The 18,793-nt window shown below is 36.1% G+C and overlaps 2 protein-coding genes across 2 annotated transcripts; one reads left to right on the top strand and one right to left on the bottom strand.

The window, feature by feature from the left end:
• Positions 1-2,605: 2,605 nt before the first annotated feature.
• LOC105225348 (stress-activated map kinase-interacting protein 1) lies at positions 2,606-4,834 on the bottom strand. The gene is made up of 2 exons (XM_011203755.4): positions 3,923-4,834; positions 2,606-3,866 (listed from the first exon to the last, which is right to left on the bottom strand). The coding sequence occupies exons 1-2, from the start codon at positions 4,709-4,711 to the stop codon at positions 2,859-2,861; spliced, it is 1,797 nt and encodes a 598-aa protein (XP_011202057.2). The 5' UTR covers positions 4,712-4,834; the 3' UTR covers positions 2,606-2,858.
• Positions 4,835-6,642: 1,808 nt separating this feature from the next.
• Positions 6,643-11,009, top strand: LOC105225350 (cyclic AMP-dependent transcription factor ATF-6 alpha). The gene is made up of 3 exons (XM_011203756.4): positions 6,643-6,865; positions 7,344-8,818; positions 9,055-11,009. The coding sequence occupies exons 1-3, from the start codon at positions 6,829-6,831 to the stop codon at positions 10,471-10,473; spliced, it is 2,931 nt and encodes a 976-aa protein (XP_011202058.2). The 5' UTR covers positions 6,643-6,828; the 3' UTR covers positions 10,474-11,009.
• Positions 11,010-18,793: the final 7,784 nt, after the last annotated feature.

The following is an 18,793-nucleotide window of genomic DNA, read 5'->3' on the forward strand; positions in this document are numbered from 1 at the left end:
TTTTGCCATCAACGCCAAGGCACATGAACGAGTACTCCCAGGATGCGATGACATACGTGTGGAATTATGGATCGGGGTCAATCAGCAAGCGATCGTCACGTTGTCACAGCACGACTTTTCAAACAACAGTTACGATGTTCTTCTTCGGATGGTGGATAGTGGTTCCACCAGATCAAATTGATGAAATCATTTCGGCGGAAATTCCTGATGCAGAGAAAGATCCAGTATTAAACGAAGGGATGAAAACCAATATGTTTGATGGACCTTGCGGACACCACAATCCCACTTCGGTTTGTATGTCTAACAATAAATGCACGAAACACTATCCACTTGCTTTTATTTCGGAATCGCAAACTGGAAATGATGGATATCCACTCCATCGTCGTAGCTCATCAGACGACCATACAACTTAGAGTAGTGAATATCGAAGTTGACAACAGATGGATCGTACTATATTCTCCACTGTTGTCTAATTCACATTCAAAACTCATATCAAGGTTTAGTATTGCAGTTTGGTGATATTGATAAAATACGTTTGTAAGTACGTCACCAAAGGAAGGAACATGGCGAGTACTGGTCTTGAACGATACGGTCGATACGTGATCTGCACTAAAGCACTTTGTGGGATATTTACTTTTGAAACTCATGAACATTTTCCGACTGTTGTGCGTCTCGCACTTAATTTGGAGAATGGCCAAAGAGTGTATTTCAACCCAGAGAATACAGCATAGCCAGCGGAAACACTTCCAACAACATGACATTTTCCTCAAAAATAATACAATTGCTAAGTATTTGGAATAGAAGAAAAGAACTGCAACCAAATACACAGTGAAATAGATTATAAATGGTTCAGTAATCAGTCGTTGAGTATGTATTATACCACGTGCATTCCAAAAAACTGATGTCACAACCTTTCCAGCCGCCTTTTTCGTTTTTCCACGCCTGAGAACCGGTTCATCATGTGCAGTTCACTAGAATGACAGTCGATTGGACTCCAATGGTAAATGATGGAGCTATATTTCTATCACCGACGCAAAAATTCGGTTTTATTGCGATTAGAGAGTACTTAAACCCTTCTCAGAATTAGTTGTTTTTGTTGGATTATGAACTTGCGAGCACCTACTTTGCAACTCAACGGTGGATTTCTTTGAGCAAAATTCAACAGTATTTTACCCAAAAAAGCAATGCTTTATTGACACACGAAATGCTTTATGATCCATTTTTTTTTTTAAATTAACACTAATAACTAACTAATAGTTATGTATAATCCAACTAATAGAAATCATATAGATGGTAGTAGTGGTATTATCTATGCATCAGCCACAATGAAGCGTGGACGGGATGGTGTACCTAGTCAGAACTTTTTCCTTTATATTCGGGTTTAATTCCCTTAACTTATTCATTATTTAAAAAGAACACTTTTTACTAACCAAATATTTTGCTGTTTAAATCACGTGTGCGATGCAACTAAGCACGGCACAAAAAAAAAAAATAACTCCGAAAATGTAAGTAACTGAAAAATATATCTTGAATTTGAACAAGTAAGAAAGGACAAAGTTCGGGTGCAATCGAATCAAAGTCAGGGAAATACCTAAGGTAGAAAACGTCAACCATAGGACCTTAATCTAAGCAATTTTATACATACATATATTCTCTATAACAGTTTTATATCTTAATTTAGTGCTTAGTTATGGCACTTTATAGGTTTTCGGTTAATGACGCCCTATGGGCGTGACAATGGTCCGGTTATGCACATATACGAACTCCAAGAAATCAAGGAACCCGCATACCAAGTTTCTTCAAGATATCTCAATTTTTACTCAAGTTACAGCTTGCACGGTCGGAAGGACGGACGGACGGACACACATTCACCCGGATTTCAACTTTTCTAGTCATCCTGATCATTTATATACATAGGCAAGCTTGCAAGAGTATAAAGACTGCGTTATGCTGTCTAAAAGGGCTAGGGTTACTCAGAATCGATAATTAGCAAAGGATGCGAAAGGGCTCTGAAACGTAAATATTACTTTATGTAAATGTATGTATACTTTGAATAAATTGAGAGTAAAACTTGTTTGCTTGTTTGTTTCAGTTAAAATAAATTCTAATCTGTTTAGTGCTTTGTAGTGATCGTCAGTTGTATTAATATTCATATAAAATATGAATTTAAATTATCAAAGAGATGGTTGAATAATTTCTTCTTCAGAATGCTCATCGTTTTCCATCGGGCTAGATGTCATATTGTTGCGTCTGAAATATTCGGTTCTACAATATCACCTCTTATAAATCCGGCTGAGCAAGTCTCATTTTCCACCTCAATATAATCTGTAATAGTAACATTTGAAACGATAAATATGCGCGGCGACTTCTACGTGAGCAGCTGTTTACAAGGATGGATTTTCCCGTATCAATTGAAAAGTTCTATTTATGGAAGGAAATTTATATGAAAATTGACTTCTTACTACACTTCTAAAAAAATTATTCATATTTCAGCGCAAAATTTATTTTTATCGTAATATGAAGCATTACAGCACGAACTTTTAATGTACATATGTAAGTATTCTTGTACATATCTTAATATAACGCAATTTAATTGTAATGAAAATTTAGGTTTAAATAATATTAATTCTAAGCGAATTTCTTCTTTTTCTTTATTCTATTAATCTTATGCGTTCTAACATAGAATAAAAAAATAAATTTCAATTTCATTAGACAACTTTGTAACTGTATGTGCCATATTAATTTTGAAACGGCACATTTGACGATTTGCATAAGGAAATCAGTGAGTGCTGCTTGCAATTCTCGATCACACAGCAGTCAAAAACTACTCGAAAAAATCTTCGATATAGACGCAGATACTACATTTTTAACTGTTTCTTTGCTTGGCTTTTTTCTAGTTTCCGTTCTCTTGACTGTAGGAACTCCCTGCGCACTTCACTGGATCGTACTTTCAGTATACAACTTAGTTTGTTTAAAATATGTTCTGCGGTATGAGTGTCGGCTTCAAAATCATAATGTTTGAATCGCATGTGAGAATAGTTATGACTAGAGGAGCTACCTCCACTGCTAGAAGTGGTTGAAAATAGTCCAAACGCTGAAGGGACGTGCAAATGATGATGTCCGGGACTTGTGGGAGAATGTGGCACAGCAGCACCACCACTTTCTACTACATGTGGTGTCGATTTTAAATCCGTAGTCGATTTGCAACTGTTCATCGTTGATGAAGAAGAGGACGCTTTTAACCATATGCGGATTGTGGCTTTTAAATGACGTCGCTCTACAATTTCACACGAGGCAATGACGTCAATGGGATAGGTAACAGCTTTTTGTTTGGTCCAAAATTTCGCATTTTTATGGTGGTCAATTTCGATACGCTCTCCAGAAATTCCTAGAGTGACATCTCTTCGAAAGAAAGGTTTTTCAATTAGGTTTAATCGATAAGTGCGATACATAGGTGCTTCCAACATGTCATTGTGACTCATCATACGTTCTTCATAGTCATCATTATTGCTGTTAGTAGCATAATTGGAATCCTCTTCTTCGCCTCCACCGCTAGCAGTAGGTTCCATACTCTGGACAGATTGTACAGCTGCTGCTGCAAGCCTTGCTTTATCTTCCTCCGATGTCATTGATTTCGTAGCCATGTTATTAGCGTAGTCAATCCGTGTCACCTGCGCTAGTGGCCGTCGCTCTGCTAAAGTTAAATGAGAAAATCCAAACTTAGAGCAGGGCTCTTTATCATCAAGTGGTGGAAATTCCTCCATAGCATCATTGTCTTCTGTTATATACAAAGCATAATGACGTATAGATTTTAATGGAATCTTCGGATACTGTATTGTTGCCTTATAGCAAACTAGACCAATAACCTGAAAAAACTTCTTATAGTTTTTGATTCTGAAAATTTAAATATTTATAAACTTACCTCAAAAATTTTCGCACTAGCAAGAACACAGATTTTAATGGGGTAATTTCTCTCACGCTCGGGCAACATACTTAAAAATACGCCAATACGTTTTGTTTGTATGCCTCTTTGGGAAGTGCCGTCAAAACGGGCATATTCAATAAATTTGTTTTGGGCTTGCTTTGGACTATTAGCTAATTGTAAGGCAAGCTTGCTTTTTACTGCAGAGATACCGTCGCCTCCACCACCAGCATCATCAGTAACGTCAATGCTTTTATCGAGATTTTCCTCATTATTTTTGGACTGCTCTGATGTTTTTAGTACGGTTTTTCTAACAAAAAAATCATTGCGCTCGGGAGGAACAATTTCGTCCTCGTAGTTAACAGACTTTATTTTCGCAGCGTTACGACGAGCTTCGTCCATTTTTTCCAACTTTTGTGCAGTGTTTGAGCGAAATCTTTGCGCCCATATTTCTGGATACATTTGAATTTCGAAAGATTGTGCAGTTAAGTCCATATCTTCATCATCACTTTGGTCCAACCCTGGATAGCAGACAAAATCTACCTCATGTAGGGCCGGGTCTACAATTTCTTGTAAATGTTGTTTATTTCCAATTGATTTTCGTTGTTGTGGTTGCCTGTTTTGATTTGCAGCGTTATTTGCAACAGATGTGGTTTGATATTTACGCAAATAATTCTTGGGCATATCATTGCTCAACATTACGGTCTCACACATTCCTGTATCATCCGTAGATATGAAGGAATTGCGTATATGAGAAAGTAACCAATGTTGGTTACAATAAGTAGCCATATTTCTAGTTTTATTATTAATTAATTCACTTCAAATAAATTATATTCGTACACTAAACCATATAAATAAATTGTTCGTCACTCAAAACATAACAACTGATATGTTTATTTAGCTGTCAAATACAGAGATGCCAACCTTATTAAACACAAACTTTTAAAAATTAGCAATGCTAAAAAACAGGTAAATAATTAGTCATCTCATGACAAAATATTACAATTTTTTGTGGAACCTAAAGTAATGTCGATAATCCAATCTGAAAGAATATTGTCAAATTTCTGTAGTCAACCTAGAATCCAAGAGAACCCTAGTTCTATTTATTAAAGAATTAAAAAGGGTATGAAAAAACTGAAACAAGATTTTGCAAAACAGAAATATCTTCATTATATTAAAATCAAAAATTATATAGATTTACTCGTGTACATTTGTAGAATTTATTTATGTTAGTTACATTTTTGTAAAACACAGAAATATCATAGTTATATTTGGTTCATATATAATATTTATAGCTTAAGAAATCAATTTTGGTAATTCTTTTTAACGTCTATGCGTACTTTGTCCTCATCATACTGGAAAAGCTCGTCTGAGTGTGGTATTATTATAGCAGACAACCGTTCGATTTATTTTATTGATTTAGAAACTAAATTATTCCATCCAAAACCAGATAATTAAGACAAAAATTAATTAATTTTCCATTATGTAAACTACATTAATGATAGACGTGTGAGGTATAAACTATGTGTTAAAAAAAATAGCAGTCAAATAGTTATCATTGTCATTAACAGTCATTACTTCTTTTTTTTATGTTATAAAAATACCGAGAGAATACGAAAGTTAGATTTCAACTAGATATTTCCGGAACACCTGGTATTTTCTCTAACGTTTAACTGGTTATCATTTCAAGTTCTTCTACTTATCTATCAACTATATTGGTTCTTCAATGATAACCATAGCTGTTTTCCTGTTGTTTCTTAACTTTAAATTATATGTTTGATTTGTGATCAAACCTAGTCATGGATATGCCTTCTGCATGAGTAATAATAAATAAATATTGTAAAATCAATGCGAACGCAATCAGTTAGCATTCTTTATATATTGATATTGAGTTTCGACATATAATAAAGAAAATTTTGTAAAACCTTCCCACAATTGGAACATTCCTATTCTAACTGTGTAAATGTGTAATAAATATTATTTACAAGATGGCACTAAGGAAGATCATATTGTTACTAAAAGTAGTATTAAGTTTTATTTGTATTGCTATATGCATCCCTGATTATGAACAATAGCTGTAGGTATATGGAATAGCATTTGTCTTGTTGTAGACATCTGGCGCCGCACTGTCTGCTTGTCTAGTTAAACAATTGCTGAGTCTGGCGCCGCGACTGTCTGCTTGCGTCTGGCGCCGTATAGCCGTATGTTCTGGTAATTTCCAGACGCGATATTCTAGAAGGACACGTCGGCATCAGCGAGAAGTGCGTGGCTATAGCCGTATGTTCTGGTAATTTCCAGACGCGATATTCTAGAAGGACACGTCGGCATCAGCGAGAAGTGCGTGGCTATATAAGCCGTGGCAGCGCCAACGTAATCAATCAGTGCTAAGAGTAAACTGCTATAGTGTAGACGAGTTGTGAAATAAAGAGTTGTTGAATTAAATTAAACAGTGTTGATTTTATTTGTCAATCCAGAGATACGAACCTAACAAAGTAAACTAGCAAGAGTAAATTCGTAACAATATTGTTAACATTTAAAAACTGTAAAATTTATTTCACACTCTCAAAACATTCGTAAATTTTCGTTGCGGCGATTGCATTATATTAGTCGTAATAATCGTAATGATATCTGTATCAACGTGGGGATGTGACGGTAATGCAGTGTGCATACGAATAGTTGCAACTTTGTTTTTTGCCGTTTAGTATGTTCCTTGTGTTTTTGCTTTCGTATGCAATTGAAGAAGAGAACGTCAAATTCTCTGATTGAAACAAAGATAAATTGGATCAAATTGTGAATGGGAATTTGGATAATAATTTAACAAAAAATTAATTCATTGCTTTAAAATGCGTATAACACCATTTATTTTGTAAATAAGTAAATAGGAGCTAAATGTACTGATTGCAAAAATGGACATGGAAACGTGCGACGACGATAGTTTCTATGGTGGGTTATACATATTACCGCTGCGGGTGCAAAAGCCGTGTTTGATTCATCCTTTCGTTTTGTATGTGACAAATATTTGCATGGCTATGTGAAATGACAAATTGTGGATCTATTTATTTAAAGTTATCTATAAAAAATATAAATATTGTGAAGTTTACTACTTCAGTTACATTTCTAGAAACTCGCTCATGTAGTAATATATGTACATTTGTATGTATATATTTTCAATGATCACATTTAAACTATCACTTTGTCATAAATCTACATTTATTTATTCTGAAATTTCATTATACTGATATGCGTATTATTAATAACTTACTATAGTTACACGCTTCCAAGTGTGGGGTAAAAGACTTACAAAATATTTTACTGATAAGATAGCATAAAAAGCATGCTGTTAAAAAAATTAGAAAAAAATTTATCTGAAACGCTTTTTTTGTTAGACTACCTTATAGTATTTATTGAATATTCCTTTTAGGCAATTTCGACAGATTGATGCCGTCAACAGATAACTATACATTTGATGACATTGAAGAAATTCTACGTTCTACTGATTCACATCTAGATTCATCCATTGACTTGAATAATCTTAACACACATAACGTGCATGATTTCGAATTACCCTTCGCTGTGGACATTCATAACTCTTCATCGCAAGCTGTATCGACGAATAATGAATTTAATTTTGCTTTGCCACTTTCCTCCAACGAATTACACAGCCCTGAAATATTTAACTCCACCTACAAGTCACAGCGCACTTCGTCCATTTCATCAATGGATGAAGACAGCTTTAATCCAGATGATTTCATCAACCTTCTAAAAAACGATGACGTAAAGGTGAATTTCTTTAACGAAAATGAATTGAGACAACGTAATACGCCCTCGCCTACGGAAAGCTGTAGTAGTTCTGGTGGTAGTTCGACGAGTGGAGTACAGAGCGATGTTTCATCAATAGCTTCACAAGCTAAAACTTATACGCATGTTAACCGCCCCTTAGATGGATTGAATGGCATGAAGGAGGAAATATGTGATGAGAATACCCACACTCCTGCTTTAGAAATAAAAAAAGAGAACTGCTTTACACCTCTAACAATGGTATCGCCTCCAGTAGATCACAAACAAACTATTATTTTACCAGCGATGAATACAAACAATGTAGGCGTTTCATTACCATTAATGGTACCACTGGTTCCGTTGAATACAACTACCACAAATTCAGCTACCCTCCAAACAATTCAGCCACTGCAGCCAGTTGCACCTATTAATGTGCTATCGGGAACGTTGCTCCCTGTTAAGACCGTGCCAATAAAACCTATAACACAAGTAACCAGTCAAAACAAAGAGTCGGTTCAACCAAAAATCGAACCGAAATTGGCCCCAAAAAGATACGTTGATAACTCTAACAACGCTGTTAAAACACCCATTACACCCTCATCAAATGCAACAAAAGTTGTTCCTCCCATAAATGCAAAACCCAAAACTGTATTCTTAACATTAAATGACTATAAAGCATTAACCCAAATAAATGGTAAAAATGTTAAGGGTGTTGTCACAAATTCACCTAAAATAATATTGAAAACCGCTAGTGGAAAAGTTATTACAGCCAACAAAATAGTCTCTTCCGGCAACGGTGCATTAGGCTTGCATTCTAATTTCGTACCTAAAATTGTTAAAACCAACAGTGGACCAGTGTTTATTAAGCAACCATCGTCAAAAATTACCAACTTAGGGGCGAATACCAACGGAACTTCAAAGTCTTCTTCTACAAGCACCGGTCCTACCAGTTTAAGTGTTTATAAAGGTCTCATTGACGAGAAAATGTGGAAGAAGCAGCAGCGCATGATCAAAAACAGAGAATCTGCTTCTTTGTCTCGCAAAAAGAAAAAGGAATACGTAGTTTCCTTAGAGTCACGTATCAGCGACTTAGAAAAGGAAAACTGTACACTGCAAGGGGTAAGCACTAATATCTTACAAACATTTAGAAATCTAAACTTCTTAACTGATAATATTGTGAGTTATGTTCTAATGTGATTTATGGAAACCTTAACTAGTATAAAAGTAAAGTTTTCATCAAAATGTTGTACCCATACAAACATTCATATTTATCGTTTTCGATTTGAATATTTTTTTTATCTCGCTTGTTCTTATTAATATTTTTAATTTTTTACATATTTGATTAATTTTCTAAGGAAAATTCATCATTGCGTTCCCAATTGGTCGCTTTGGCACAATCTTGCCAGTGCAAAAACAGCAACATAAGTGAATTCGTTTTAAATACTTTGGATATCAATGCAAAAGTTAGCGATCAACATGTGAAAATTGCACCGAAACTAAGTGGAAAAAGTTTAAAGCAGCGAATGACTGCAACTAATATTAAGAAGAACATAGCGATTCTCTTCGCTCTGGCCTTTATGGTATCCTTAAATATGGGTAATTTTCAGAATTATATGAATAAAAACCACATTGAGAATTCAATTGAGTCGGATGCAACTAATCCGGAAGAGCCAGCTACTGGCCGACGCCTGCTATGGGCTGAAACGGAAAATGAATTTAAACAAAAGTTAAATAACTCAAAAAGGGAAACGGAAATGGATGTCCCTCCACTTCATTTCCTTCATCCAGTTAATCGCTCTCTGGGAGCTCTGTCAAGCGAGCAGAATGTCAATAGAACAATTAAAGAGTTACCAATGACATCCGCGTCAAAAAAGTGTGCAAACGTTTCAAACTATACCGAAAATCATCGTTTGCATAGTAATCTGCACAAATGGATTGACGTTAACGACTACTTGAACTTGAGTTTGTATAAGGAAAATGGCAATGGATATTTGGACAACTCTTTAAGCTTTAGGAAGTTTTCGCCGGATTATTATGATAGGAAACCCTTACAACTACCTCTCCAAGAGGATGTTGCGACAATTAATATGAAACGCAAATTTATTATGACACCACCATTGGTTCGGAGCAAACAACCCAAATTGGAGACACCACAGGCAAACGAAATTGATGACAACTCTGAAAATGACAAGAACTCTTTGGATATTTTTAAGCCCAAAATTAGTGAGGAATACCTACGTCTGTTTAAAGGCATAAAAAGGCAAGACGACACATTCTATGTCCTATCATTTAACATGGATCATATATTGTTGCCGGCTTCAGCTTATAACAAGAGTGCACGTCCGAAAATGTCACTAATGCTGCCTGCAGGTGACCCATCAGTTAATGGCGATATAATGTTAATGCAAATCGATTGTGAAGTAGTTAACACGACCGAGTTGGAGCTGAAATCATTTATGATACCGGAGAAACTTCGGCCACAAAAATTTGGAAATAGCAATTATAATCCAACTCCCAATCCAAATGACATGGTAAATAATGAGACTCGCTCAAGGGAGGAACAGCGAAAGCCCAAAGGAACAATGCCGGAGATGCCCAAGCAAAAGTCGCCACCGAAAACATATTACATGATGGGGCCCCGATCGGCTGCTGCTGCGGCGGCTATGAAAAAGAAGCCTACACTTGTAAGGCTAGGCAGCAATGAAAGCATTGAAAGTATTGTTGAGAAAGCTGAGACAAACTCAACGATTTTCTCAACAAGAAATCAAAATTAATTTTTTAGTTATATTATAAGTATACATTTTTGTCAAATATTAAAACTAACTGAAAGTTTAATGATCGTAAATATTTAATATTTAAGTGTCAGTATATACTTTGCTCAAAATGCATACGTTTTCAGCATTTAAAAAATGTGTGTACACCTGTGCGTACATGCTTTCATTAACAATTTGCAATTTCATTATTTTAGTACATATATATTGATGTAAATATACTTAACTGATTTGTTCAAAATACATTAACAAACATATTTGTAGGTTTAGTTTTTTTTTTTTGTATTATATATAAGTATAAGACATTCGAAATCTGTTGATAATGAAATCTGCAATTCGGTCTGTGCCGTTCTTTAAGTTTGTTGTAATGTATTGCTTGCATCATATTTGCCCTCTTAGATTTTCTTTTTTAACTCTTAGCGTAATTGTGTGCAATAGCTAAATAAAAATTTAACTTTAGAATACACCATATGTTGTATTTGTAATGAAAATCAATTATAAAATTTGATTCAATAAATACCACCTTTTTTAAAATAATATTGAAAGTGTGCATTCTGTAGTGGATAGGGTTAGTTGTCTAAATTTTAAGTCCAGTATAAGTCTTAGAGAGAATAGAAAATCTCGATTTTGTATAAATTAGCTTTTCCAATACATAATTTGACTGGGAGATGTGGTGGTCCAGAAGCCTCTCGAGCTACATAGCAAAGTCCTCTAACATATGAATATTATAGGTTTATCTTTCGAAAATACGGTGCTCAATGAAATGCAGACAAGGCATTCGACATTCGTCGGAAATTGATTGTCATAAAAGGTATCTAACGGGAGCCACAGAAGTCACGTGGTGTTTCAGGCCAAAGAGAGAAGGGTGTTAAATAAGTTTGTTTCACAGGGCATGTGAAGAATTATTTATAGTCGCGTTGAAGGCAAGTCATATTGTGTACAAGTAGAGAATTAACCTTACAGTATCTAGAACAACGCCATTCACAGAGTGAATCAAAAGCTTTTGACACTGTCAATCACACAATGTTGTGAAGGAGTATAGACTTGAGCTTAATATTGCAGTCGATGGCGCCAAGCTTCCGACTGTCAATAATCCTAAGATTTTAGGTGTGACTTAGGTGTGACCGAGAATATCGCCAAGGTACAGAGCCGATGTAATGTTGTTGCTATTGTAGCAGAAGAATTCTGCGGAGTTGATAGTCCTTGCCAGAAAAAAATCCGCATGTAACAGATTACTAAAAGCGTGGTTTCTGGTATAGCAATCTAGTGGAAACTGACTACACTGTGCTCGATTCGAGACATCAAGAGGCATGCTATTATTGTATAGGGTGTAGTATTTTGACAGGTCTAATGCTTCTTCGTTTGCGTGTCAATACATCCAGGCGGTTTAAGAGGGTCTTACCTAAAAGTGGATTAGTTCATACCGTTTTATAGTCGAGTTTTCAGCGCAACGCGAAAAACTAATATTCTAGATACTTAACAAAACAGATAATTACGTAAGAACGCAATGTGGCTTGTGAAATCAAGTCGTAGTCGAGTACTATGTTAATCGCTCATACTGGGTTGGGCCATTACTATGCATAAGCAATGATGAGCAAAATACTTGTTGAAATAATAATGGCTTTACCAGAAGAAAATTCCGCTGCAGTAAGTTCAAATAGTAATCTTCAGTATTAAAGGCGAGTAGAAGTTTCTTTCGCAACTTGAAATATTATTTTGTAGCGCATTATTCACATGGTATACGCCCATCCTCATAAATGAACGCTATTTATTGAACTTCATCGGTGATGGGGACTAGTCAGGGTTAATGTTACTGATATACTTATACTGATTTACAAATATTTCAAAACTTTTACGATTGTGGGCGACACAGAATAGGTTCTTGTTTTGAATTCAATGTGTTCATAGTTACATTTCCAATTGCAATTTATCATGCAACTTTTAATAATCGTTAAATCTGCTGTATAATGGAAAATAAGTTATCGTGTGCCCTGAATAATTATTAGTAAACCTATTATGGATTTGCATACAAAACAGCAAAATAGAATTCATAAAAAACCGTGGAATGCAACGTCTAAAACTTTTATTTACTAATAATGGTGATTTCTGATAACGAATTATTATTCTATTGTATAGGGGACATTTTTGTTACAGAAAATTTCCTTATTGGTCATAATGGGCTTCTGTGATGGAGTGTCTTCATTACTCCTATTTTAAATGCTGTCATGAGGATATTTGCTCTTAGAGCGATTTTATTGCATCCGCAATCAAATTTCAGGAACCGACTCAGACTAAATTTCTTCGACCGTTTTACAGAGATTTGTAACTTTAATGGCATCAACCGGTGTATGCTGTCGACTTTGTCTCGAGTTTCCTATAAGTAAAGTAAAAATATAAAATTGGGCAAGTATACTAGAATTAAAATGAATATCGGTTGCTAGTATATATGTATGTATATATGTATCCATAATATTTTGAGAGTTTGTTTCAATTAGTATAACATGGTGTATGAAAAATAATGAATGAAATCGATTCACCTTAACCTCCATTATCGCAAATATGTGCCTACAATTCCCCTTGATATATTTCGAAACAATAACTCTAAATTCAATTGGTTGTGTTAGCGCGGGTGATTTTAAATTAGATGAAATATCTGTGAAGTAGGATATGGTACTTTCGAGCATTCGGTAGACTTTATACTCACACTCAATAGAGGCGGAAATTATTTGTTTAGACACATAGATATGGAAGAAAGTAGACTGAGACTTAATGAGTTCATATTAGACCGGGTTTGGTTAGTTGGTTGATCCCTCAAGATGGGGGAGGATCACACTGATTTTTGTGAAGTCAGATAACAACTCCTGTTTTTGGATATAAATTCCCTACATGGCACCTTAAACATATCATATCTATTTAATTAAATACTTTAACTTTTACTTTAATTAAATACTATATTTTCGCTATTTCACCCGGATGTTTAAATGTGTAAGCTCCGTTGGATTTTGGCTTCTCATTTCAACAATTTATTTAACTATTATACACTCATTATAAACATAAAAAAATCACTTTGTATTCGTCATGAATGTATTCATTAAAAAAACCGGACCGATTACATTTCAACACTAAAAAAAATCGCGAAAATCAGTGATTTTTCGGAGGGTCACACTGAGACGATCCCTTAAATGCAGATTGATCTGTGTGTCGAAACCAAAGCGTTTCGTATAGATTGAGTTTCCAGATGAACGGTTCGTCCAGACTGAACGCTATGTACCTATGAGTGAGTGGTTTATTGTTGTGGGGGCAACCGAATTCGAGGCCTCGTTAAGGTCGAGGACCTCCTCCTTCACTCTCGTGACAAAAGTTGGGGTGTTTCTCCTAATACATACAAACAGATCTTCTTCTACAATGAATACGAAAATCGACTCTTCTCTCTTATTTATATCCGATCTACCCCAGATCGTGTGCCGCGAGCTTGCGTGTACCTATCTGTCGTGCTTCCTGAAGAGCAAGTGTGTCCAGAAGAGCAAGTTTCGTATTAGTAAACTAGCTCTCTTTTATTTGGCTAAAGTTCCTTTTTCTTTCGTCTCGGAGATGTCCCTATCCTACTCCTGCTGTTACCTACCCCAAATTCAATCATTTCACTCTTCTCTCTTTAGTAGTCTGGTAAAAATTTATAATAACTGGGTACCATAATCCGTTTAATGATTTCAAGGTTGCCTTTGAAGGCCAATAAATGGATTAAGGTGCGCCCTTACGTTCTGAACCCACCAGCGTCAAGAGACAATATGAGAATATACAAAAACAAAGAATAAAAACAAAGAATACATACATATGTATGTATAAGAGAGCAAGAAAAAATAACTAACGATACTTGTAAGTCAATACGCAAATGTTTGCACATTATACTCTTACGTAAGACGATCAACCGAAGAAGGAAGGCTTGAATGCATGAATATCTAAGCTTTGTATATTCCTTAATTATTTACTTCCTAGTTCAACACATTTGTACGTACATTTGTGTGCACGTACAGCTGTTTGGCAGATAATTAGAAGTCGGTAAGAGCTAAGAATATAATCTGAAAAATCTGCAGTTTACTGTTATTTCTTTATCTCAAAAGTTTTGCCTCGCTTTTGTTACTCGCAGTTATTCAATTTTGGTTTTGATCCCTCAAGCATAACCATAATTTGAAAACTGTTGCAAATGATTTTCTTGATTCATGACAGTTTATTGAAACATTTGTACTTTTTATTTTCATAAAAAATAGAAGGAACATGTGTATTTAAGATATTGGCTGTTTTTTAATTTCGACCAAATTCAATACGGCCTTTTCGCGTAATGACTACAACACATTCATTTGTCTTCTTCCAACTCTTTTAGCAGTTGCCCATGTTATTGATTTGCTAAAAATTGTTACGTCTACGGATAAACTAAGTAGTTGTCTTCAATCCAATTATTTATTTAATTTGATCATGAGTTTTTTTTTACCTTCGAGAATATTTGCAGCTTCTTTTTCCAAACTTTTAGCTTCTACTTCTTTTGGTTTTTCAAAATATTTGCGGATAGTCCGTTGTCAAGAAGAAGTAAAAACTTTTGAGGCAATCCGATCTCTTTTAAAGAACATTTAACTTTCGTCTCATTGTGCAATAAAATACATTTATGTACTAAATAATATGTTTTCGCGTATAAAGCAATAGAAAAGTTCGAATTTTAGACCTAATATGGAATTTGTTGCCGTATCTAAATCGTTGACTTCACTTGTTTTGTAAAAAAAAGAATATTAAATCAAGGAATTCTAATCATTTTTTTGTTTATTTTATAAACATACGTGTTTTAGTGGAATAAGATCATTGATTGTAAAATAAGTATCGTTTCTAATTAGCTGAACGTTTATGTTACGTTTATCTGTGAAGTTCTAATGCGGGCGACTCGAAGTCATTACCACTTTGAAATTATCACCAGCCGAATCAAAACAAATGAGAATAATTCAAATGCCCGATGAAATGACGGATATGTTTTGTATGTACGATATATACATATGTATGTACGTAATTTTATGCATATTTGTTGTAGCATGTAGCTCATATATACATACATATGTACAAAGCATCAATTGAATGATAATATTTGAGTTAATGTTAATTGCGCGTGTGCGTCTCGGCTGCGCTTGTTGAAAAATTCTTTCCTACACAATAAAATTGAACACTCGGAACATGCGCAGTAGACTAATTGCCGACATACATACATACATGCATACATACATACATAGTATGTAAGTACAATCCACTTTTATTAACATTCGAAGCGATTATAGGTACCATACTCGTAGGAAATTGTTCATTTCATTAGCGCACACACGCTAAATTCTTGCGACGTGTCTCATTTGCTTAATTACAGTTTCGTCAACAGCGAAAAGTGCTTAATTTTTACGAAACGAGCCCGTAGAAGGCTATTGAGAAGCATTTTAAGGAGGGTCAACCTGAAAAGGCCTTGATCGAAGAATGGAGCAAAATCTCTCCAGAATTTACAAAAAATTAACAAAATCCATGCCCAGAAGATTAAGTGAGGTCCTGATTTTGTTTGCTTTAACTTTATTTTTTATTTACTGGTATACTAAGTTGAATTCTTTTAATGGAGGATGGAGTTATGTGTAGAAGTTCACGCGAGTGAGGAAAGTTCTTTGATTGCCATTTACTTGACAGTGGGCAAAAACGATTCTTTCACATATCCCTCAAGCAGCTCACGACTTCCGGTCTTTGACCATGTATCCTCTGGGTAGCCTAAGAACATCCGTTTGAAGGCGAGCTAAAGTGAGAAGGCGAAACATCCCCTCCGCAGTGTTGTGTGTTGGGTTTGGGACTCGCCACGTAAAAAACGCACCCAATGAAAAGAAACAACAAGCCTCGGATGAGTAATATAATTCGAGCTGAAGAACTTAATCGAGCAGGTACAATCTTTTATAAGAGTATACAGCTGCTGGCGTATGCCGATGATATTGATATCATCGGCCTCAACACCCGCGCCTTTAGTTCTGCTTTCTCCAGACTGGATAAGGAAGCAAAGCAAATGGGTCTGGGAGTGAACGAGGGCAATACGAAATATCTCCTGTCATCAAAGAAACAGTCGTCGCATTCGCGACTTGGCTCTCACGTCACTGTTGACAATCATAACTTTAAAGTCGTAGATAATTTCGTCTATCGTCTATCTTGGAACCAGCGGAAACACCATCAACAATGTCAGCTTGGAAATCCAACGCAGGATAACTCTTGCCAACAGGTGCTACTTCGGACTGAGTAGGCAATTGAACAAACCAAACTCTATAAGTCACTCATAATTCCCGTCCTGTTATATGGTGTAGAGGCTTACGCGTTTTCGAGCAAAAGTTCTGCGAAATATTTATGATCCTTTACGCGTTGGCCACGGCGAATATCGCATTCGATGGAACGATGAGCTGTATGAGTTATACGACGAATTTGACATAGTTCAGCGAATTAAAAGACAGCGGCTACGCTGACTAGATCATGTTGTCCGGATGGATGAAAACACTCCAGCTCTGAAAGTATTCGACGCAGTACCCGCCGCGGGAAGCAGAGGAAGAGGAAGACCTCCACTCCGTTGGAAGGACCAGGAGGAGAAGGACCTGGCCTCGCTTTGAATATCCAATTGGCGCCACGTAGCGAAAAGAAGAAACGACTGGAGCGCTGTTGTTAACTCGGCTATAATCGCGTAAGCGGTGTCTACACCAGTAAAGAAGAAGAAGAAGAACTCTTTTAATGTAAGCTTTGCATGTTTTGTAATAACAACTTCAGCGTTGCTATAGCTACTGTTTACAAAATGTACATACAAGTATTATATAATAAAATACAATGGCCAAGGAAACCTTACCACGTCACATTTTGCAATTATTTTTAAATTATTACGGCTGTATTAATCCGTTATTGCTGAATGTTTTCAAATATGTAAGTATATAAAATAGGAAGCATTTGCGTGATGGTATTAGTACTTTTTTATTTAAAGATATTATTTTCCATATTTTTTCATTATTAGAACATAAAGAGGTTATTTGTAGGTATTGAAGGCATACAATACATGTTTAGGATTGAAAACACGTTGTTTAAACCTAATCTTTATTAAAAGCAATGAATTATAAAATTAACCTATGTTGCGATCCTCACGTGCGAAGCGATTGGCAGCTGCTATCCAAAAAGAGCGAATATAGAGGCAAACGTAAGGACGAATGAATGACAATGCGCGAATACAAAAATAGCGTAATGTCAAAAACAAGTGTAATAGAGTGATTGACAAGTGAAAGGTAGCCACAAAGGCGGGCTTGAGCCTATCGATTGTGGTTTTGATATGCTTGCCTCCTATTTCAATGATGTAGTACTTTGGTGTCCTATGTAAAATTTTATAGGGGCCCTTATACGGCGGTGAGAGCGATGGTCGAATGGAGTCATCTCTAATGAAGACTTGCTCGCATGATTCCAATGACGGATGAACGAACACTTTGTGTGTTGAGTGCCACGAAGTGTCTGCTGGTTTTAAGTCCTGCATGACTCGCCGAAGTTCGGTAACCATCTCGTGTTCGTTATTTGCTGGTTTACTATTCACCCAAAATTCCGAAGGTAATCTAAGTTTTGTTCCATAAACGAGTTCGGCGGGGCTAGCCATTAAGTCGTCCTTAAAAACTGATCGTAGTCCCAGCAAGATCAATGGCAAATATGTCGTCCACCGTTCGTGTTTGTGGCAGAGAATGGCTGATTTTAGAGTACGGTGCCACCTCTCAATCATACCGTTTGCTTGAGGATGGTATGGCGTCGTGCGAAGGTGGTTAATCCCGAGGAATTTCAGAAGTTCTCGAAACAGAGCGCTTTCAAATTGTCTGCCCAAGTCGGACGTTATATTTGTGGGGATACCAAATCGGGAAATCCATGCATTCACTAAGGCTTTTGCTACTGTCGGCGCTGTAATATCCGGCATAGGAATGGCATCGGGCCATCTGGTAAACCTATCGATTATCGTTAGGCAATAACGGCTGCCATCGGATAAAGGGAAAGGCCCAACGATATCAATGTGGAGATGCGAAAAGCGCTGTGTTGGCATTGTAATTCGCTGAAGCGTTGCTCTGTTGTGACGGACAACCTTTGACCTTTGGCACTGGATGCAATGTCGTGCGAATTCTCTGCTGTCACGTTGGATGGATGGCCATACGAAGCGCTCAGACATAAGGCGTGCAGTAGTTCTTGTTCCTGGATGAGCTAAATCGTGAATAGCATGCAAAGCGTTTGATCTAAACTTCTGCGTGATGAATGGACGCACCCTGCT

The sequence above is a fragment of the Bactrocera dorsalis genome, chromosome 3, assembly GCF_023373825.1.
Source record: "Bactrocera dorsalis isolate Fly_Bdor chromosome 3, ASM2337382v1, whole genome shotgun sequence".
Taxonomy (NCBI): domain Eukaryota; kingdom Metazoa; phylum Arthropoda; class Insecta; order Diptera; family Tephritidae; genus Bactrocera; species Bactrocera dorsalis.

Bases quoted from the DNA above. Each gene is read 5' to 3' on its own strand.
- LOC105225350 (XM_011203756.4), top strand. From the start codon at position 6,829: ATGGACATGGAAACGTGCGACGACGATAGTTTCTATG. The intron at 6,866-7,343 runs GTGGGTTATACA...TATTCCTTTTAG, and splicing joins CGACGACGATAGTTTCTATG to GCAATTTCGACAGATTGATG. The intron at 8,819-9,054 runs GTAAGCACTAAT...TAATTTTCTAAG, and splicing joins AAAACTGTACACTGCAAGGG to GAAAATTCATCATTGCGTTC.
- LOC105225348 (XM_011203755.4), bottom strand. From the start codon at position 4,711: ATGGCTACTTATTGTAACCAACATTGGTTACTTTCTCATATACGCAAT. The intron at 3,867-3,922 runs GTAAGTTTATAA...AAGTTTTTTCAG, and splicing joins CTAGTGCGAAAATTTTTGAG to GTTATTGGTCTAGTTTGCTA.